At 32.1% G+C, this 23114-nt stretch overlaps 2 protein-coding genes across 3 annotated transcripts; one reads left to right on the top strand and one right to left on the bottom strand.

Annotated features, from left to right (window-relative positions):
* The first annotated feature begins 2166 nt into the window (after positions 1–2166).
* Positions 2167–3260, top strand: LOC114176279 (ethylene-responsive transcription factor 1A). The gene has a single exon (XM_028061261.2). It carries the CDS (start codon positions 2285–2287, stop codon positions 3029–3031), a length of 747 nt encoding a protein of 248 aa, XP_027917062.1. The 5' UTR covers positions 2167–2284; the 3' UTR covers positions 3032–3260.
* Positions 3261–11909: 8649 nt separating this feature from the next.
* On the bottom strand, positions 11910–21224 carry LOC114175073 (ubiquitin carboxyl-terminal hydrolase 3-like). Of its 2 annotated transcripts, XM_028059832.2 has the most exons (9): positions 21070–21224; positions 20742–20873; positions 20585–20623; positions 19599–19704; positions 19450–19508; positions 19248–19322; positions 17890–17938; positions 17608–17684; positions 11910–12265 (listed from the first exon to the last, which is right to left on the bottom strand). In XM_028059832.2, the coding sequence occupies exons 1-9, from the start codon at positions 21142–21144 to the stop codon at positions 12167–12169; spliced, it is 711 nt and encodes a 236-aa protein (XP_027915633.1). In that variant the 5' UTR covers positions 21145–21224; the 3' UTR covers positions 11910–12166. The 2 variants fall into 2 exon arrangements, with proteins under 2 accessions (XP_027915633.1, XP_085527565.1); XM_085671439.1 differs by lacking the exon at positions 21070–21224 and having other exon boundaries at positions 19599–19706; positions 20586–20623; positions 20742–20812.
* Between the last annotated feature and the right edge of the window lie 1890 nt (positions 21225–23114).

Raw genomic sequence — 23114 nt, 5'->3', positions numbered from 1 at the left:
CAAGACAATCTCTACCTCAATGCATACACTACCACAATCACTACTAATCTTCCTTGGGTTAGCATCAACCAATCTCAACTCAGTCTCATATAAACAATCTCGTACCATATACTCACCATTCATAATAATTACAAAGCTTCTATGATAACTAAAATACCACCCAATTCAACTCAAAAATACAAGTTTTTGATTCTAACTCACTCGCCCAACTAGTAGCACTCGCCCAGTCATTGGCCCATTCTCACCCAACCAGTACCACTCGCCCAACCACTGGTATAGGTTTGGAAGTTGCTGACTTGGAAATTCGTCTAGCGAGTAGCACTAGCCCAGCCACTGGCCCATGCTAACCTAGCGAGTAGCACTCGCTCAACGAGTATGCGAATCTGCATAATTCTGCAGATCAGTGTTTTGCATAATTCTGCAGATCAACTCATTCGCCCAACAAGTAGGCTCGCCCAGCGAGTAAGCAAATATGCATAATTCTACAGAAACTGATTTAAGCAAAATTATACCTATTCAACCAGTCCATACAACTCCAAAACCTCCACCAAAGACTATTCGAGTATCAAACATTAATTCTATCAAAATATTCACACCAATTGCATCCAATTGCACCCATATCATACGATTATTCTAAAACAACAGATAAAACCTAAGTATTTATCGTTTTCAAACATCACAACTCAATTCACATATAAAACACATAAGTTAATTACATAATAATCATATAATAATATTCCTAACAAGTTTGTGAGACATAATAGACATTAGCTTCCCTTACTTGATATCCTGCTTAAACAACTCTATAAACGTCAGATGTCTCTAGCTCCACAGAATGCTCTATCTACACATAGAAACATCACAAGAGTGATAAGGACATATCATTATGATCATTGATCAACAGAGACTCGTATTGATAAATAAAACGGCACATGCAAGCGGAAGAGGGCTTACATGCAACTTAAACAACTCTATAAACGTCAGATGTCTCTAGCTCCACAGAATGCTCTATCTACACATAGAAACATCACAAGAGTGATAAGGACATATCATTATGATCATTGATCAACAGAGACTCATATTGATAAATAAAACGGCACATGCAAGCGGAAGAGGGCTTACATGCAACAGAAAACAGAAAAAATAAAAAAGACAACGAAAACTTAACTTACATGAATGGAGAAACTGATCGATCCAAACTGAAGAGCTAACTGAGAGGATCAATCCTACAGTCCCGTTCTTCAATCAAACGAATGGAAAGACAAAACTTTTAGAGAGAAATCAAAGAGCTCTAGAAAAGTGATTTCTAGAAATATAGTGTGTTTGAAAATAATGAAACTCGTTTATAACAATTCTATTTATAATAAAACATTTTTAATATTAAAATAATCGAGTCTCAATATTTTTAAATCACTGTTACTTCTAAAACACTATTTTCTAGAATTTTACAGAAAGAATAATATATATCGTAATATTTAAAATTTATTTGATTTAAAATGTATGTCTAGTAAAGAAGGAAAAAAAAATGGTCACATTGTGTAGCGGGTGAATTAATAAATAGGGATATAATAAATAATCGGCGATTATGCAGCTTGGTAAAGTGACAACAGGGAAGACAAAAACAAAGCAAGTTGTCTGCACCTGTAAGCTAAATGACGTCACTCGTGTACGACTTTCGTCACCACACATTGACACAAAGTCATTATTATTAATAAAGAAAAATAAAACAGAAACGATATACATCTAAGACATTTCTATAATGTATATTTTACATTATATTTTCGCTGTCATTTTATAATTTGAAATTTTATTTTATTCCTTATTATACACAAAGAACAAAGTCCTGACGTTGGAATATAATATTAGGATTTTCTGGTTTTAATTTAGTCCTTCGTTAATATCATAAGACTTGTTGTAAGAAAAATCTGCGGAAAAAATGGTCTGAAATAAAGCACGTGAGGAAAATGCGCACTAATTCCTTGCCGTTTACACTTTACACATGCGAACCTTCAGCGAAGCTAAGTGGATGACTCCAACACGATGAAAAGGCAATGAATTAACACTCTCCATCCACAAAAAAATAATATAAAATATAAAAAATTCAAACGATAAATCAGAAAATCCCAAGTGCATGAACCTACAATCCTATAAATACCTATCAATTCCAATTCTTGTAAGTTCGAATATTCAATACCCTCTTCAAAAATATCCAAAATCCTTATTTCCCTCACTAAAATCTTTTGCAAATTTCATAACATTATAATAGGAACATCGGAAACCGGAGATGTACGGACACAGTAGTACATACGAATCAGATTTGGCACTCTATTCGATTCGCCGCCACTTGCTCGGCGAGTCCGAATCAATATTCGGAGCACCCGCATGTGCATCGGGTCGGGCTTCCAGTGTCAGCTTATTATACTCCTGTTTGAGCGACAATTGGGGTGACCTTCCGTTAAAAGAGGATGATTCCGAAGATATGGTGCTCTACGGCGTGCTCCGTGACGCCGTTAACGTGGGGTGGGTCCCATCTCTTGAGGCCGGGTCGCCCGATACAGTGTTGTCGGGTTTTCCTACGGATTTCACGGTGAAGCTGGAACCGGACGTTATGCCGACGGTGACGAGTTCGCCTCCTAGGACAGCGGTGGTGAAGCAGGAGAAGCAAGCTTCTCCGGCGAAGGGGAAGCACTACCGCGGCGTGAGGCAGCGGCCGTGGGGGAAGTTCGCGGCGGAGATCCGAGACCCGGCGAAAAACGGAGCGCGGGTTTGGCTGGGAACGTTTGAGACCGCCGAGGATGCTGCGTTAGCTTACGACCGTGCCGCCTACCGTATGCGAGGGTCGAGGGCGTTGCTGAATTTTCCGTTGAGGGTTAACTCCGGCGAGCCCGACCCGGTGAGGGTGACTTCGAAGCGGTCTTCATCGCCGGAAAGTGGGGCGGGTCCGGCGAAGAAGAAGAAAGTGGGGGGGTCCGGGCAAGTGGGAAGTCAAGTGGCGGAGTGTACACGTGGCGAAGAATTATTGGTGAGATGAGAAAAATTGTAGGGTGGTGTTGTGTTAATTAAATACAATTGTAATTATTGAGGTGCGTGTATTGCACTTACCCCGACCCATCATTATCCAACTCAATTTTGGAACCCAGAAAAAGATGAAGCTGAAGAGGAGTGAGGTTTAAAAAATATAGAATTTAGAAGATAATGAAGGAGGTGAGGTTATGTGATTTAGCAATGTGAATACAAAATTTGTTATTTCTTTGTTAAAACTTGTGATTATGAATGGGTTAATTGTGATAAATGAGACCGAAATTGTTTTTGAAAAAAAAAAACTTTCTAGAAACCCAATTTCGATGATGAAACGTAACAGAGAACACGATGCTAAAAAAATTGAATTTTAAGAAAGACTTTGTCGCCGAAATAACAAAACAGAAATGAAAATTCTATTCCTGAAAAGCTAAATTCTCACCATGAAAAGTAACGGGTGCTATATAGAAAAATAAACATCTAACGGATCCAATTAAAAAAAAAATCCAAAAAGTGTAATTTGCGGGGAATAATCCTGAGTGCATTACAAAAATTGAATGCCCCTAAAATTATGAGTTGTGACTGACACCGAACAAAAATATTTATATTTTTAGGCAAAATTATTTGATCTTTACAATTCATATAATTATTTTTATTGCATCTCTTTAATGTACACCAATGCGTTTCAACTTCATTCAGTTTAATTGAAAAAGTTGATTCTCTCAGTTTTATAATGAATGATTATGATTGTTAGGGAAAAATAATTGTCTTCAGAAGTGAAGTTAGGCTGTCATAAATTAGGTTTATGTAACTACTTCAAGATCAAAAGCAAGCAATTCTTGGAATTTTCTATCTAATGAAAATTAGGTCATAATTGTGTTATATTTTAATGGGTAGGAATGAAAGATAGAGCACCTAGAAAAATAAATACAAAATAAACCCATGCTACTTATAATAATTAAGATTCTTCAGTTATAAACAAAATAATTTCTTTTAATATTTGACATCACACCATGTAATTCATATCATCAATCCTGCATTATTATTATACTACTACATGAAATCAAAATGATAACGTGGTAATGAAAAAACAAAACAAATAACATTTATTTGTTTTTTTCAGGGGAAACATGGTGCCCCGCAGCCCCACGTCATCACAGTTACGAATTTCAATAATTGATTTTTTTTAAAGAAAAACGATAAACACTCATTAATTCATTGTCTCATCACATGCTCTTGAACCAAAGAAGACAAGTATCTAAGAATAGTTTAAATCATATAAAAAATACCTAAATATTTTCTTTTTTTAGTTTAAAGTTCTGATAAATTAGATTGTAGGAGCTGGTCATAGTCCGGATACATACATAATTGATTTAGATAAGTAAAACAAAAATAAATCAAAATTGAGGGAAAAGGCTAGATTTTAAAAACTAAAAAGTTGAAAGTGAACATGTGTTGAAATTTGAGAAGCAAATTACATTTTAATATAAAGAACTAAAAATATAGTTTGATAATGATAAAAGTGGGACTTTATCATGATACTAGTGAGTATTTTTCTTTAAAAAAACGATAAACATATATACAGAAACTTAAAATTTACTTATTTATCATCCGTAAAATAAAATTAGATGTACATTTTATATCAAGTTTCACTCTCTTCAGAATAATAAGTCATTCCACCCAACTCTTAATAAAAAAAAAAGAGAAAGTTATAGTAAAAATAATAGAAAATTATAATTTCAGCAACCAGCCGAGCATCTTGATAACGTTAAAATATATATCATATCTTATGAGTAAATTATATAATTTTTACCCTCCCTAATTGAAAACGATAGAAAACTTAACTAATTTTGAGTCATAACATTGGAAATAAAATTCGAATAATTCAACCTTTGATAAGTTGGTAACGTTATCACAATATAATAAGAAGACTACATAATCTATAATGATCAGCTGTTGACATTTAACTATTTTACGAAATGACTACCCATGAATAATTGAAAAATAATGCATTGATTGATTAGTTTGGATTACGTAGGAAATTTTAACTTAGAAACTAATTATAGGAAATTGATCATGTGAAATAAACTATGAAGAAACTATGATTAGTTTGGATTACGTAGGAAATTTTAACTTAGAAACTTAGAAGTACTTATTTCTCCATTGAATTGATCATGTGAAATAAACTATGAAGAAACTAATTCCACAGTATTATTGTGAAAATAGAGTTTATTCTTAACCCACCAGCTTTATTTTGGATTGGCGTCAGATTGACGCAAAATTGATTTCCAAACATAAAAGTTATATATATTTGATTTCAAAATCAATTCTAAAGTAAAAAATTTACGTCAATGCAAAACATGTAGTATTAACTTCTGCGTCAAAGGAATCAATTCGACCAAAATTAATTTTTGAACGCGCGCTTGGTTAATCGTCACGAATCCCTAGATCATACTACTTCGAATTTTATAGTATTTTGCTGAGAGAACAATAGACAATACAACCCCTACATATTTTTATCTAGTTTAAAAAAATAATAGATTTCTAAAAGAAAAATACTATCTAAAAGAGAAACAAACATTTATTGTTTCAATTTCTACAAATTGATATTCTTAGTATTAGTATGTTAATTATAAATTGAAAGTCTTACCATCAAGAAAAATGAATAATGTATAAAAAAATTGAATTAAAGGTGGTATTTTATTATTTATTCAAATTGATATTATTAACAATTTAAGCATAGGTCGAAAGTCTCTCAATAATATATAATACATGTATCATACTCGAACCTAATTCAGAAGAACTATATAAGAGTTCCTAGTACTAAACATTTTTCGAATTTAGCCTGTTTAGATTAAAGTATGACACCATTTAAATGAATGTGTGAGGACAGATATGTAGGTATTAGTCATGTTTGTATTTTAGGATGTATTTGCTTTTAATGAAGAATTTGAGTGAGAGTGAATGGATGAATTTAAGAGAATGAAAAGAGAAAAGTGATATTGTTGTTTTAAGGGATGAGGAGGTGAAAGTGAAGAGATTTGAAGGTAAAGTTTATGGAAATTTGTGAATAATTTGATGGTTGTCATAGATATAAAATAATATTTTAATATACAAAATTGTTAGATTACATTTTTACCCCTATGGTTAAAATTATTATAAAATAAAATATCATAATTATTATTAGTTCTAGTATTATTATTAGTTTTATTATTTTTAATATTATTATTATATTAGTAATGTTATTATTATTATTATAATAATAATAATAATTATTATTATTATTATTAATATTTTTAATAATTTTAATTCGATAATTAAAACTAGTAATTTATTATTATTATTATTATTATTATTATTAGTATTTCTATGTTTTTATTTACAAATGAAACTAGAAGGGAAGGGTGGGTAACCAAACACTTATTTAAATATTTTTTTAATTTGTGTATTTAATAAATTGTAAAATTGTAGCTTAAGTTCTATGTATTTATTTATTGTAAGTCTCTTTGTCTGCTCTAAAAAGGTTTGGGTCTCACCTTATTAGAGGGTCTAGGGCAAACCCATTACGAACCTCCAAAACCCCTTTCCAACTTCTAACTTTCATTCTGTCTCCCAAAGTTGAAACACCTCACCCTTTTTCTCTCCTTTCACAAGCTCTGCTATAGGACAGTTGCAAGATCCTTCTCTAAGCTGACCAAACGACATTTCCTCCCTGTAAGTTGAGCTCCAACTTCCTTCTTTCTCTTTTCCTGCTCTTTTGCTCTGGTCCTCTATTAGGTTCTTCCTAGAACCTCACCTTCATTCTCGTATCATGTTTTTCAGTCTTCTGGTGTTCTTGGAGCTGTGTTGCTCCTTCGGTTAGTGTCGCTCCTTCGGTTAGTGTCTACCCCCCTCACAATAGCTTTTGTCAAGGTAAGGAAAATTAGGGTTTTCAAGTTTTTGGAGTATATTGCTTGCATTTGCTTATGTTTTCTGCTTAAAATGACTGAATGAAGTTTGTGCCTATGTGAGAATGAATTGTGGGTGTTTGAGTTGGGATTCTAGCTTTGCATGTGTGAGAGCAAGTAGGATATGCTAGGCTTGCCTAAGAGAGTGGTTTGTCGCTCAAACGAGAAGCTTTCGCCTAAGCGATGAGCTCTCGCCTAAGCGAGAATAGCAGAAACTCGTCCCTCTCTTTGTTTTGAGTTATCGCCTGAACAAAGGTTGTCCGTGGGTTTAGCGTAAGCGAGAACTCGTGGATGCTCCAATACTCTTTATTTGCAATCTCGCCCATGCGAGAGCTATTAGCTTGAGCGAGAGACTCCTGTCGCTTGAGTGAGAACTCCTTAGCTTGAGCGAGATTGACAACAAAGTCGTTTGAATGCTTGTATCCCATGATTGATTGGTTTACTTTTTTAAAAAAGCATGAAGTATGATGGTGCATATGTTTAAGGTGATGAAATGAGACTGTTGTATGTTGTGTTTGGCATGAAATAATTATGAATTGGTTGGTTGGTTGGGCATTGGCATGAAATTGTAATGCGTGAAATAAAATGTGGATTTGGTGTGAGAAACATGGATGTGGTATGAGATAGATGTAATTCCGTGAAACTCTTGGTGATATTTTATGGTGGTGTTGTAGTGTATACAATTAGATAATGAGTCAAGTAAGGTTGCATCCTGAAAGTCTAAAGAATCAGTTAGTCCCACGTAGAGCAGACTGATTCAAGTGGTGAGAGTAGCAAAAGGCTCTAGTCTTTGGCAGGATAATGACCCTAGATGATCATGGGCTAACCTTGTGCGTGGTAGGGTTAAACCCATTGGCAATGACTTTGCAGAGTAGTGGAGACCACCACAAGTGCAAGCATGTAGTGAATCCGATCTCATTATATGTATCCGGATAATTGAGTCATAAAGTCCTGTTGTTTGTCATCACATGTTTGAGTGCCTATTGTGTTGCCTATTTGAAAACTATTTAATATTGCTTGCTCAATGCTATGTTAAAAATGATTTTACTCTAGTTTACCCCTTTGCTTGTGTCTGTTTTCTTGTGTGATTTTCCTTTTTGCAATGATTACCAATTATTTGGTGTGAGCAGATGTGAAAACTTTTGGTAGTTGTCAGGATGATGGGAATGTTGTAGTTTAGTTGGTCACATGTTGGTGTTGACTCATTATTGAGCACCTTTTGAAGAACAATTTTTGTTTATAATTCCTTGCTCTGTGAGCAAATGTCTAGTTTCATCTATTTTTGATAAATTCTGTTTATGGCTTTGTGTAGTACCTTTGGCTTCCTTTCCAGTATACTTTTGGATGACTCTAACAGTGAATCCTTTTATATTTTTGTCTCGTGCCCTATTTATATTATAACTATGTGATGCTTTGTTTATTAAAAATTTTCTATTAAATATGGGATGTCACATTTATTTTCTATCTTTATTTCAATATTACTTTGTTAGTTGGTGTTCGACATATTATTACCTTTCTTCTATTAATATTTCAATTTGATTTTTTATCATAATAATTAATATATCTTTTATTATTAGAAAAAAACTTATATATTACTCTTCAATAATTTACATGATATATCTATTGTTTCAAATTAATAAAAAAAATTAAATATGTTATTATATGTTATACATAACAAAAAGAGAAAATAAATATATATTTAGATTTTTAATAATTTAAAGTGTAATAGGTATTTAAAATATATTTTTTTTATTACCAAAAAATTACTGTTAATGAGAAATCATTTTGCAATCATATGTAAATATTATGGACAAAAACGTCAAAATTCATGTGATGACATGTCTTTTTTTCCTCATCTCTTCAAAATGAGAGGATGGGAATCTTGAGGTCTCCTTCAAATCCATCTTTCCAACTCAACTCAGATTCCTTGAAACAAACACTAAAGTCATTATCAAATCCATCCTTGCTTATCCATCTACTCACCCTCTCTCAAATCTATCCTTGGAAGCAAACATACCCTGCGAGTTGGAAAAAAGCATCCCTTAATAGTGGTGAGACATGGGGAAATGTATTGTGTATCTGTCTATAAATACGGAAACCCTTACCTTTACGAGAGAAATACATACACATCCTTACCTTTATAAGAGAGAAATAATAGATTTCATTGAAGAATTAAGCGTAAAATTATTTTGACTTAAAAAAATTAATATACTTCTTATTATTAGTATATTTTTCCTTTTTAAATATAAATTATATATATAACATGAAAAGGTTATATATGTATTTTATTGTAGAGAATTATAGTATATTTTTTTGGTACATGCGTAGAATTTTATTTAGGTTTAACAATATATATTAATTATAATTTAGTTGAAGTAAATATACTAGACACATAAAGTAAAAGTTTTTAAATTTTTTACATTTTGTGTTTTAGTGGAATTAAATTTAACTAGTATATGTAAGTTCAATTATGTTATACTTTGTAGGAACGTTTTATACACGTGTAATTTGTTATAATTGAACTTAAATAGGTTTATATAAACATGTTATAAATTTTAATTTCTTTTTTACATTTTAATTTTTTTTATCAATAACAATTTTAGTTTCATTTTAATATAATTTTCATTATTTAATTTTAATTTTATATCAAATTTCTACATAAAGACAAATTGGTAATCATCAATTCTTATCAATTAAAATATTTTTTAATCTATAACATCCATCATTCAAAAATTCTTACACTTTTTCTTTAAATTCTTTCTTTCATCATTTTAAATCTCTTAATCCATACAACACAACACTCATTCTATCTCCCCTCTAATCCTTCCCAAAGGATTTTGTTCATGGTAGATTATGGGGTGTGTGAAAAAATGATTGTTATGAGAAATATTGTCTTAACACAATGTTACACAGTTCCACGTGGATTCTCTTATGAAAAGCTGTTTAAGCTAATATTGTATGATTTGAGAAACCAGACACCGTTCAAATTATTATATTTATTTCCACTTACCCTATGTACATGAAAGTAAAACAACTCTACCTTTTGTTCAACGTTCATTGGCGTCAGAAATATTAATTTAAAACAAATAATTGAGGGCGCTTCAGAATTCAATTCAAAGATGAATTCTCAGGTCACAGTAACGTTAGCACCCATTTGTTTATGTCATAAATGAAAAAGTAAGAGTTAGCCAAGACAAAAACAACACTCACTAACACACGTGACGTGAGAACGACACGTGTAAGCATGACGAAGACATGTTAAAACATACTAATATTGAAATAAAAAATATATTTTGAATATTAGGGCATGAATAAGCTGTAGTGACTTCACATTGCAGTGTTGTAAAATAATGAACAATGTTATGTTTGACAACTGTGGTAAACTATAATCAGAACCGTGGAGGTTCAAAGATGAGAAAAGTTTGCGTCAACCGTGAAAGGCACCGCACGTGTTCTCCTACGACAGAGTATGCAAGACCTTACGCAGTTGTCGCACCTTATCCTCAACCTTGGACTTTCAAACTTTGACCTTCACTTTTCTGGTATGAGTTTTGAACCATTGTTAAAGCAAGGAACAATTTTCTTTTATAAAAAGTCAAATGAGAGAAAGTTGACCGAAGAAAACAAGGTTTTCAATAATTTCAACACAGCATAACATAACATGTACACACACAGTTCTAGCCAGTATCCGACCAGAGCAGGTTCATATTATATATATAAAAATGGTGTGGCATGGCGGCGAGTGTGATGTGAAGCGATTGGAATGGAGACAAACTTGTCGGAAACAAAAGTATCAGAGTATGGTCCGTTCTGAGCGCCATGTCCCGGAGAATTTGGATCAACATTTCTATGCTGTGGTACATTTACCATATTTGGATATCCATTTTCAATTGTTCATACTCATTTTCACATACTCCAAAATCTAAAATATAACGTCCAAGCGAATATTTCTTTTACTTTGGTGATTTCAACTTGTGAGAAACACACTATAGGCATATTTTCTGATAAAAATAGTTAGGTTTATGCTAGTATTTTGTAAGGGAGCATAGCTGGTTTATTGTAATTAGTCGGAATTTATTAAGTATGATGAGACTAATATTAATAACACTCAATTCAACTGAAAAAGTATATGAATGATAATTATGAAATAATATTAATAATTGATTAAGCAGAAACAATTTCATAAGTATTGAAAATATTTAAGTAATTATGTGAATATAATTACTATCCTATTGTATACACGTGTGTATAAGATAGAAAAAATAACTTTTAAATATCAAACATAATATTTTTTTCATAACTCATTCTTTATTTTATTATGGTTAAATTTAGTTTAAAGTAACTAAATTATGTGAACAGATTAGTTTGAAAAGACTTTGAAAAAGAGACTAACTCTGGAGAATAGATGGCTTTAATAGGCTTCTACGAAAACGAATAATGAATGAAAAAAAGATAGGGGTCTGAAGCTCATACAATTTTTTTTTTTTTATATTTTGAGTACAAGAAAAGAAAGTTTGGAGGTGCAGAAAGAAAAATCCTAAAAACACACTGCAAAAAAGAAAGGGAAAAATCAATAGTCCGTATCACACCAAAACGCTGACATAAACTAACAAATACAACTTCAACGTTTTCTTGATTAATTGGACATAATTTGACACATTAACACCGTATCTCCAAACTCACTACTAATTTGTCAGGATGAACAAAAATGGTGTGAATTGCAAGATTTGCACTACTCAGAATTTTGAGATATATATTTTTTTAGAATTGTGTAGTCCAGGAACTTTTTACTATATTTTAGAAACTATTTCCAGAAAACATTAAAACTTCACTAGTACAGTGTCCATTTTAAAATCTTTTTCTAGAATGTCTCTACAATGTGTAATTTGAGATACTTTTTAATACACTCAGATGTAACAAGGTGCAAATAGTGATCACAGATGCTGCAGGTAGATCGACCAATTCTTTTTTATGGCCCGAACAACAATCGAAACGACGGTAAAACACAGCTTTAAGGTCAAAGTTTGTTTTTTAAGATCAAATCACTCACAATGCATCTACTTGAAACAAAGATGCTCAATTTGATAGGTCGCCGAATGAAAATGAAAAAACATAAATACAGACAAAGTGAATAAAGCTGCAGATGACTGGAGATTATAAAGCAGATAACATCAAGAGCTGCTTCACCCAAACTAACTACCTTAATGTCCATCTCCGGATTTCTTTGATATTGCAATGACATTGAAGTTGAGAGAATCTGGATTTTTCTGGATCATGCTCTGGATCACTTTAGCTGCATCCTGTCGTAAATTTAAGATACACATATTACTAACTAAAAATAGTGTAGTAGACAAAGAAACATGCAAGATAAAAGACAGTAAACCCAGAAGCTTCAGACATGATCAAATAACTAGGACCTGCAAGGTTTGAAAATGGGCTTCAGCACTATCCTACAAAATTTGACTACATGGGGCACAGAGAAAAAGACTATATACAAGCTCATGAAAGTGGAGAACTATGATAGAAAATGATACACCAACGATATACTTATAATGGGTTTCTGTTGGATTTGACATGAGTGGGCAAGTAATTAACTTGAAACGAAACTTCCATTTAGTGATAGAAAGTAAAATACAAAGACAAAACTGATATACCAAGGTTCTTTATAAAGACAACTTCTTCAAATGAAGTTCTGAATTTCAATAAAGACTTACCTATTGATGTATTTTATTTTTTCTAAATATACCTATTCTCGTAAAAACACCCAAATAGACAACCACCCAAATCCTATATTCAAAGTCAATCCTATATTCACAAGCTGCTAGTCTGGGCTCTAACTGCACGAAAAAAATCCTCTATAAGAAAATTCTTTCCAAACTAATACATGACAATGATCGAGATAAAATGTATCCCGGCGCTTTGAGAAATATGGCAGCAGGCTGACAGCTATTGGCATTGCTAGGAAGAATAAATCAACATTCTTACCGTTCCCCCTTGGTTCTTCTGCCCCACTTTGGACCTTATCACACATAGTTGTCTTCTAAAGTTTTTCATATTTTGAAGCCTCTGAATCACCAAGTCTTTCTATAATATATTTGAAAATTGGCCTTGTTATCCCCACAACTACAGGAACTTTCTTCATTGAAATGATAGTGGAGCTCTATGTGCTCTGTCATGACATGAAACACCAGATTTTCTACTAAACAAATTGCCAAATTATTGTGGTTATGAAACTCTATCCCATAAGCAGCCAGTTGATCGAGATCTAGTGTGCATATAGCCCACATACACACTAATACAAAGAACGTAAAATAGATGATTACGACTAACTGTTTACATTATTATGTAACTGAGAATCAGGATACTAGTAAATCCCTATTTAATTACTTCAGGCACACAAAAATAATCTTGGCTGTGTATTTCAAGAACATGAATTCCATCATATATCTTGTTTCTCTCTTCTCTTAACATGGTATCAACGCAAGGAATTAGTGAAGGAACTTGCATAGTAAAGAGCACGAATACTACAACACCAACCTGGAGTTGCTGACCGCTTTATAGGTGATGTGCTGTTCCTACTACTTGTATCATGTGAACAAGATGCTTTATTCTGTTATACTTTCATTGTTTTTTTTTTTTTGTAAAATAGGTGAAAATGGTAATTTTTGTATCTGTATATATTAAGCCAGATAAGGCTAGGAGCTGAGCATTGGAAGACAAAGAAGTAAGGAACATTCTGAAATCAACCCACCACAATTGTAGCAACCAAATTCTCGGCCAAGGAAAGATAATTCAAGAAGACGACTAGACATGGCAAGGGTGACTAAAATATGGGCCTCATCTTAGCCATTGATCTACTTCTAGATTTTGAATTTTGAAATTTAAATTTTGCCACGTTTGATTGTTAATTTTCGGACAACAGATTAGGATATTAGATTTAGAATTTGCATTTGATTTCAAGGCACATTTGAGTTAAATTTAGCTCAGAATTTTTGTAATAAAAAAGGCTATAAATAGCCATCTCTTTTCTTTGTAAAAAACTTTTGAATATTGAATGATATGAGAGTTTCTAGAGTACTTTAAAAGAGAGAAAGTTATCTTCTTACTAGAGTCATATCTTGCATCCTTGGATCAAATAACAACACCGTCATCATCTATCTTCGATCTTCTCTAGGTGGTGTGACAACCTCCATAAATCCATAAGTTTTTCTTTTCCATTATTTTTATTTAATGCCGGATTGGACTTCTTCATTCCATCTCCACAGTTTGTGCTTATCTTGTTCTATGTTCATGTTCTTCTCTTGGATGCAAACTTTCACACTTATATAATCTTATTGGATTAAATTTGTGTCCTGCGAAGAGCATCCTCAACTCCTAAAACTCTTTTCAAGCCAGTATAAGGAGACTCATCGCACTTCCTCATATCTGTGTTAACTTTCTCCAACCAAAGATGTCCCACTTTTACAAGACCCACCTTCTCCACACCTTCTATGGTATTATCATCATCAGGGTTGTTAAAAAAAATAAAAATAGTATCAAACTGCGTTAATAAAACTGAAGTATTCTTTAAAAGTAATTGAATTGAGTTATCTAATATAGTCTTTAAAAAACCGGAATGCACCTAAACTGAGTAGCTTAAATTGAATTAAACTATTAACATATAAAATTGAAAAAGGAGTGAAAAATATGCTTCAAAATAAGATGTCCACCGCGTATAGTTCAAACATTTCAGTCAATTCAAAGCAGTTCCATTTGTTTGAATTCTTATATTGTTAAATTCAGTTCGCATGCGCTATTATGCGGTTTGGTTTAGTTTGGCCAAATTGCCTTTACAATTTAATTCAATTCTATAACAGTTCAGTTAGGTATATCACTTCATGTATTTTGCACACCTCTAATCATTCGGCAAGAGTCTTGCATTTTTACCACCACCCACTAATGATGAATTCAAGTAATCTCTAAAGCCAACTTCTCACATATCTTCCTTATAAGATTGATCTCCCATTTGCATTTTAAAAATGGTTTCACTTAATTCAATCTTTCTCCTCATTTGCTTGTTTTTCATTATACTTGTCTTTCTTCCTTTATCAGTGCCTAATGCCTATTTCTATACCATCCTAGTTGTCAATAAACTCTGATTGATCGAATGTGTACGCTACAGTCACCAACAGTTGATGATTTTGTTCTACAAAATCAAATGACATTACACTAACAAAGAAAATATGGCTTTCCAAATTTATGGAAAAAGATATGTTCAATTTCTAGCAAGACCAAAATAGGGACATAGAAAAAATCAAAGAAGGTTCCCAATGCTCGCTGCCCTCGCAGTTGCAGGTGCTTACACTCTGTGTTTTGATCTTTTACTTTTTGTTTTGCTTGCTCCTCTCTTTCTTTTGTTGTTCAGCTTGCTGCTCTATTGAACTTTTTTAGTTGTGTTTTGTGTTTTGTGTATTGAATATTATTACGTAAAATTTATTATTATATTATTATGTATGAGATATTTTTATCATCTATATTATTTTTAATGATCGACATGTTTATATGAACATAATTTTCCTTTTCCTGTTCAGCTTGCCACTTTATATTGAACCTTTTTAGTTTTTAGTTTTTTGAAGTATCAATATTATTACTTAAAATTTATTATTATATTATTATGTATGAGATATTATTATCATCTATGTTATTTTTAATGACATGTTTATGAATATAATTTTTCATATACTCGTAACTCTTAGTAGAGTTACGGTCCTCGAGTTACAATTTTTTCCCTACGAGTCTAATGACATAAAAAGGGAAGAAACGATACAAGGAAAGAAAGTTAGGAGTATTTTTTTGTTTAGTGATGTTACAAATTTCGACTTCGCACATTAAAAAGTAGCTCTTTCCCATTGTAAAAAAAAAGGGAAGAATGTGACCTGGAAATGTAAACAAAACTAATAACCTTGTTAATATCACAAGACATCTCATTTTTTATTTAGAGTATATGTCATTTTACACATTTTTTCTCTTTCATTTTTCTCCCCTACCAACCCACCTACAAAATTCATCTCACTTCCTTCTACTTTCCGTTCCTTCCACTTTGTCAATGTTACAAGAGAGAAGAAAATGGGTTATGTTCAATCTTTCCTGCTAGACCAGATACAACTTCTCCAAGTTTTGTACTTACTAGTTATTAGTCAGTACTCAAAACAAGTCAAATAAAAAAAAGTAGAAAATGGAATCGATGGTAGGCACTACTACAGTGAGACCATTGTCACAAGAAATTTTTGAAATGGTGAGCTAGAGAATTCTTTTTCACCAAAGCTCTCGCTTCTACAAATGTTATGAAGAGAAGCTGTCTTACGGCAGTTCTCATTAATAAATTCTAGTGAACCACTGGATCTTTGTACTCCTATATCAGCTGCTTGCAATACTCAAGAAATATGTCCTCGACATGTCAAAAAAGGGACTACAAAAAGTCGCCAGCCATTACACATTTAAAGAGTAGAGACAAATTAGTAGCAAAAATCCAAAGATGAATGTCTAGTAGACTCTAGGGATAGAGCCGAAGGTTGTAAGGAACTTCATACATTGGACACTTACAAGGCCCAATATCATCTACAGCATACAGTTAGTTTGCGCATTGTCCAACTAAAAGGCTTCTAGAGGCAGCCAACTGTATATTGAAATATCTCATGGGAACTTCATGCAAAGGAATTATCGAAGGGTTTGCAAATTCTAAATGAGATAGATCAAATGATGTCAGTAAGACCACAACTGGGAAAAGGCTATAGCACAAGCACAAAGGTATGGGGAAACCTTGTTACATGGATAAGCAAAATACAATCTCATTTGTGGGAGGGAGAAGTACGGATGCTAAGTTTGTGGCAATCATACAATGTTTATGACCATTAATTTGGATTGAGAGGCTCTACATGACCTAACATTCTCTAGAAAAGGTCTATGAAGCTATGAAGTTACAGTGAATCAGTGACAAGCAAGGTTCACAAGCCTGTCCAGAACGATCAAACAAGCATGTCAAAGTTGATAGCAACCATATCAGATATGAAATTGTTTTTATGGGTTATCAAACTATCAATATCTTCTATATTCCAACATGGAACCATGATGCATGAGGACTTTTGGGTGTGAATTCATATTTGGTAAGCTAGAAATGATTAATATCTATTCACCAGGTTGAGATGGAATGTTGGAGAGGCTCTTGGTCATCTTAGGAGGTGGCACTTAACGCCAGTAGCTGTAAATGCTGTATGTTTATGGTAATTTCTGAATTGTATTGTATCCTGATTGATGATTGCTAATTTAAAAGTAATCACCTATCTATAATTAGGGAAGCTTTAGCCTATTTCAAGTAAATTATGTATTCACAGAATAGCAAATACGATTTCTTTCTGAAGCCTATTTGTTAACTAACTTTACAAACTAAAATTTAAATCACTAGCTATCTGCACATTTTCTCCTAAGATTGGTGCTCCAATGCCAGAACCACTTACCTACACATTTGTGTTTGTTTCTTCATCCGTCATTTAAAATTTAAAGTGACAACAGATTTACTAGGATTTGCAAACTAAAACTGTTCCTTTAGCTAAATACATGTTTTTAAGCATCAATAAAAATAGCCCTAACATTGAAAGAAATTTACCCTCAACAAAGTACTTTGTGATGATACACCATGAGATATTGGTCCTGACTTTCTTCCATCAAGCTCATACAGTTGACCTGCATATCATACAAGCCGTGAAATTATTCAACTGGACATGAATAGGACCACACATAGTTTAGTTATAGGCTTTTAATATAGCTGGTTTATGATTTAGACATTTACTTTGCCTACTATAGTGGTGTTCTTGATACAATTTTTCTCTTTTTATGAACACAACACAGACAAGAAAACGTTAATCAGTTATCTGCATAAAGAAATTACCATCCACACAGGCAAAGCAGATGAAATGAGTGTCAACATTATCTGATGCCTGCATTATAATGTAAAATCGTTGTAAGAGAAGGAAACAGTTAGAAAAAACAATTTTGTTGTTGCAAGGCAGAGAGGGTTGCTATTTATATTTACAATACTATCCAGGTTTTGCCTCACGGTATGACATTATTCTGATAGTTATATCTCCTAAAACCCTCGATAAAAACTGCAAAATCATCCAACGCAGGTGCTATTAGTATTAAGCACTTCGTATTGAGGGGTCTTGCAGTTCGGATATATTTTCCATTCATTTTGTTCCATCCACACACTGAATTGCATGGAAAGATTATTTAACAATTTCATCACATATACAATAAAAATGCTTCCCTATGACCTATAAAATTTTCACTTTTTATCTATCAATGAAGAAATTCCTCAGGATGAAAAAAATATGGCCCACAATGGGGTTTGACGAGCACAGATGTACGTGGCCTTTACCACACAAGTTAAAGGATAGTTTCCAAGATTTGTACCAGTAACCTCCACATCATAAGGAAGCAACCATACTTTTGCACCAGCATTTGCCCACAAGAAAACCACTAAGATTAAGAGGAGAAAACTGGAGGATACGGAACCATAATGGAAAAATGAAAAATAAAATACGAAAAAGAATCAAGTTGAAAAACATCCAATCCCACCAAGTATATGCTACAAAAGCCCCTTTAAAAAATAGGATTATTACTCTTTAATCAATTGCATCAAATGCTTGCATATAATGCACCTTGCTATAGAAAGAAATGTCTTAGGGCCCTTTTTTGGCTCATAAAGCTAAATCCCTAAGTGTAATTCATAGAACTTAAATGAAGGAAAACCAAAGTAGAAAGCAGGGTTTGACTACAATGGGTTGGTATCTTCTCAAAATTTGTTTGACTAGTTTTGATAGAAATATCTTTGTATATAACAACTTAAATTCATCATTTGTTCAAATCTCTAGTGTAAAAGCCCAAATCTAATTCCCACAACTACTCATCACAGAAGAACCTAAAAAAGGCTGTTAATAGAAGTCCCTGCTTAAATATCAGTTTATCATACTGAAAGAATACGATAATAACAAACAACTAAGATTTTCAAGATAATAAATCTAATTCCCAAGACTACTCATTATAAAAAAAGCTACAAATTAAAACTGTGTTATGTAAAAGTTCCCTACTTTGGTATCAGTTTATCATATCCAAAGAATAATGATAACATCAAATAACTAGAAGATAAGAAGGCCAAACTTAATCCCTCATTATTACTATGTTTCACCTCTACATCACATCATACCGCCCCAATTATTGTTGCTTTAAATTTAACAAATAAAGTACCACTGTGTCGCCAGCAGTGGCTGCTACTGAATGAGCAACTTCCATGTCCCTGTCATTCTCGAGAAAGACAGCCCGCTGCAAAATACGGAAGTTAGAAAATCCAAAAGCAGCACTATATTTAACTGGCTATTAGTGTCATTGTTTGCATTTATGAAATATGAGAAAGACAAATATAAGTTTTGGGTAGGAAGAAATGAAAAACCTGCAATGGATCCATGCTGGCAGTAGATTTAAAGAACTTGTCAAAAAAGGACCCCTCAACTGATAACAACAAAAGCAACACAAACTGATTAAATATAATGGTTGATACACTATAAACTTAAACTGAGGCTGTGATTGTTAAAAGCCTACCAAGCTTGACTTCGGAAGTTATGTTCCCAAGTGCATGAAGCAGACCTATCGTACCACAAGCATTACCCACGGTTTGCTTCATAAAGTACACTTTATTGCTATAATCCTACAGCAGAACAACAACAACAAAATTCTACTCAATGCAGGTGCTTCATAATAGATAGACTCGCAGTTAAAAGTTCAATTATATGATATATGCCACCTAAAATTCAGATTTATTGGACACTATTTAATAAATAACCAATTAAACTTAAAATACTATCTATAAGTAACAATTAACCGGGATGTCAAAGTGAGTCAACCTGACTTATACAGGTTGACTCATCACGAGCTAAAAAAGAACCAGTTCAACCCAATTCACTTTCTGGAGAGGCAGAAATTTTGCAACCTGGTCTCACCCACCACATATTAGTGGATTAGCTCACTTATGAATGTTTTTTAATTTTTTTACAATTTATGTTATATATTTATTGTATTATAATGAGAGGAATTGACTTAATTTATTTTTTTATAATAATAGAATCAAAGTATTCACCTAATTTTCAAAATATTATTATAAAAATAATAGTTAAAAATCAAAGTATCAATATATATAACTTGACAAAACAAATTAATTAAACATTTAAATTATTTAAATATTATTGAGTAATATTCTGGTATCTAAAAATATGAAATTGTGAACTTATATAACTAAAAATAATAAATAATTATAACAAAAAAAATATAAAATATAAAAATGTGTTGGTGGATTAAGTGGGTCAATCCACCTTAATCCGACTTGAATTCGTTTAATCCCAATTAAGTAAGCGGGTTCAATTCAATCTAAATCCAATCTGACTTTAACTCAGGAACTCATTTTAACATCTCTGTTAATTAATAATACCCTAAAGTCCAAACAAAATGCGGAATGCTTTAAATTAGGGAAACGAATAGTCACACACAGATGAAAAGACTCCATAAATACACGTATCCACTCAGGCACTCACCTTTTTTTCATTTTCCTGTTGCAACCTTTCTTCTTCCGTCTAATAAGAGGAAATAGAACGCTCACAAAATCAGAAGTAACAGATATGAAAATGTCTTCACAGTAGAAATAAAAAACGGAAAAAGAAAAACTCACATGTTTCGTGAGTTGAAACTAACCTTTGCGGTAATAGGATAAAGAAAAAGCACAGCAAGAACTGGCTTCGGAACCATTTCCAGAAGCTCTTCATCCAAGCCAAAAACATCACAGCACTCTGCCTCCTCCACTGGAAGGCCAAGACCCCAAAGAAACTGTAATTCATCCAAGAAAACACCTAAATTACGCACGCTGCCAAATAGAATAAAAAATTGCAAATCCAAAATGAAAGCGAGAAATTGTTGGCAAAATTTGTTATATGTAGAACTGTTTCATGAATAAATGATCATAATTGAAGGCATGATTGAAACATTTCGGTCAATGATAAGGAAATAGGAGGAAAGAGAATGCCTGGTTCATGACGTCTGGGTTAGCTTCAAGAGGAAGCCACCTTTTCGCAGATGGGCGTTCGTCTAAGGTGGCCATTCTAATTTCTTTCTAGTTTCCACTGCTGTTGGGTTATTCTCTTCTTCTCACTCACTCCTGTACATTCAGAACTGAGATTACTATATACGGTTGAACTTGTGGGCCTTATTGGGCCTTTTCTAAGTGCGCGGTTTTAGCAAGTAAATCTGTAACGCAAAATCCATGATATTCACACCTCCTGCTTCATAATCCCACCATTCGCACCATTCTTTTTCTTTTTATTTTTTTGTTTTATTAAAAAGTATCTTTGCGTAACCCTTCGCTTCCAATTATTAATAAATGAAGAATGAGACATCTATTCCATTTTATTTTATTCTTTCCCTTGCTTTTCATATCCTTCAATTTCAACGTTAACTAAAGTCTTACATTTTTTTTGCATTTACATTATAGTTTAACATTTTGTACTTTGTTTTCCTAGTCTTGTCTTTTATTCTTTTTCATTCATTTAATTTTTCTTATTCATACAATATTATTAAGTGTATTAATTTAATCATGTTTATGATGGATTTTTTATTAGGGCAAAAGTTAATGATAAACATAATGTGAATGGTGATGATTATTGAAAACTAAATATTAAACAAAACAGTTAATTATTCATTATAAGTCGAGAAATATTTTTATGACGCATTGATATAAATTTAGCCTTTTATACGATTACCGTAAAAGAACCTTGCGTAAATAAATAAAAATAGAGACAAAAAATAACTTTTTTCAAAAATGTTAGTAATATTTTTATCATCATCGCCTGACTTGAACCAAACTAATAAAATGGTGGTTTGAATCAGATAAAAAAAAAAAAACTAAAATCTAAGCCAAATAAAATGAATAAAAATATTGATACGAACTTAATTTCACCTCAAATAAATTATAAATTCCCACCCGACTTAATGTTGTCTATTATTTCTATTTGGTGACTATTTACTAATTTTAAATGGAAATGGGATATGTGTATGAAACAGAGCAAATGAGTTGTGTAATAATTGATTAAACAGAAACGATTTCATAAATATTTAAAAAATGCCGATAAAAAAATATTTAACTTTTATCTATGAGTAAGTAGGTGAATATATTTACTATCCTTATTGTATACACATATGTATAAGATAGAAAAATATAATTTTTAAATATCAAATATAATATTTGTTTTATAACACTCTTTGTTATGGTTAAATTTAGTTGAAGATAACTAAATTGTGTGAATAAATTGGTTTGAAAAGACTTTGAAAAAAAGGAGTCTAATTCTGAAGAATAGTTGACTTCAATAGGCTTCTACTAAAACCAACAATAAATAAAAGATAGAGGTCTGAAGCTTAAATAATAATATAATTACAAAATAATAAAAATAATAATAACTAACTATATTTTTTGTAATTTTAAATAATAACTTAAATATTATTGTAAGATAATATATAAGAAACGAATTAAACGATTGAATTCGTTTTATTTATATATATATATATATATATATATATATATATATATATATATATATATATATATATATATATATATATATATGTAGAGAGAGAGTACAAGAAAAAAAGTATGGAGGTACTGAAAGAAAAAATCCTACAAACACATTGCAAAAGAAAGGGGACAAACAACATTATCACACCAAAACGCAGACATGAATTTCAAAGGCATTGGCTCATTTTTTTTTTTATTTGTCAGAATTTTATCATTTTTGTATTCAATTAGTGACCAAACAACAATGATAACACAAATGGGAGAGAGACCAGAGTAGAGTAATAAGTTTTTGAACACAAATTTAGGTGATAAGAGGATTTCAACTAATATTTGCGAGATCATAAATAATTTATACCGGGTTTGGTTACCCATTATTAATGCATTTAAAAAAATAAACTAAGAAATATAACTTCAACGTTTTCTTGATTACTGAACCGCAAGAGTTGCACTACTCAGAATTTTGAGATATATTTTTTCAGAATTTTGTAGTCCAGGAACCTTTT

The sequence above is a fragment of the Vigna unguiculata genome, chromosome 3 (assembly GCF_037176805.1).
Source record: "Vigna unguiculata cultivar grain cowpea cultivar isolate G323 ecotype 2 chromosome 3, ASM3717680v1, whole genome shotgun sequence".
Lineage (NCBI taxonomy): Eukaryota > Viridiplantae > Streptophyta > Magnoliopsida > Fabales > Fabaceae > Vigna > Vigna unguiculata.
Note: the sequence above shows the minus strand (reverse complement) of the source record. Positions and strands in the feature narration are given on the sequence as shown.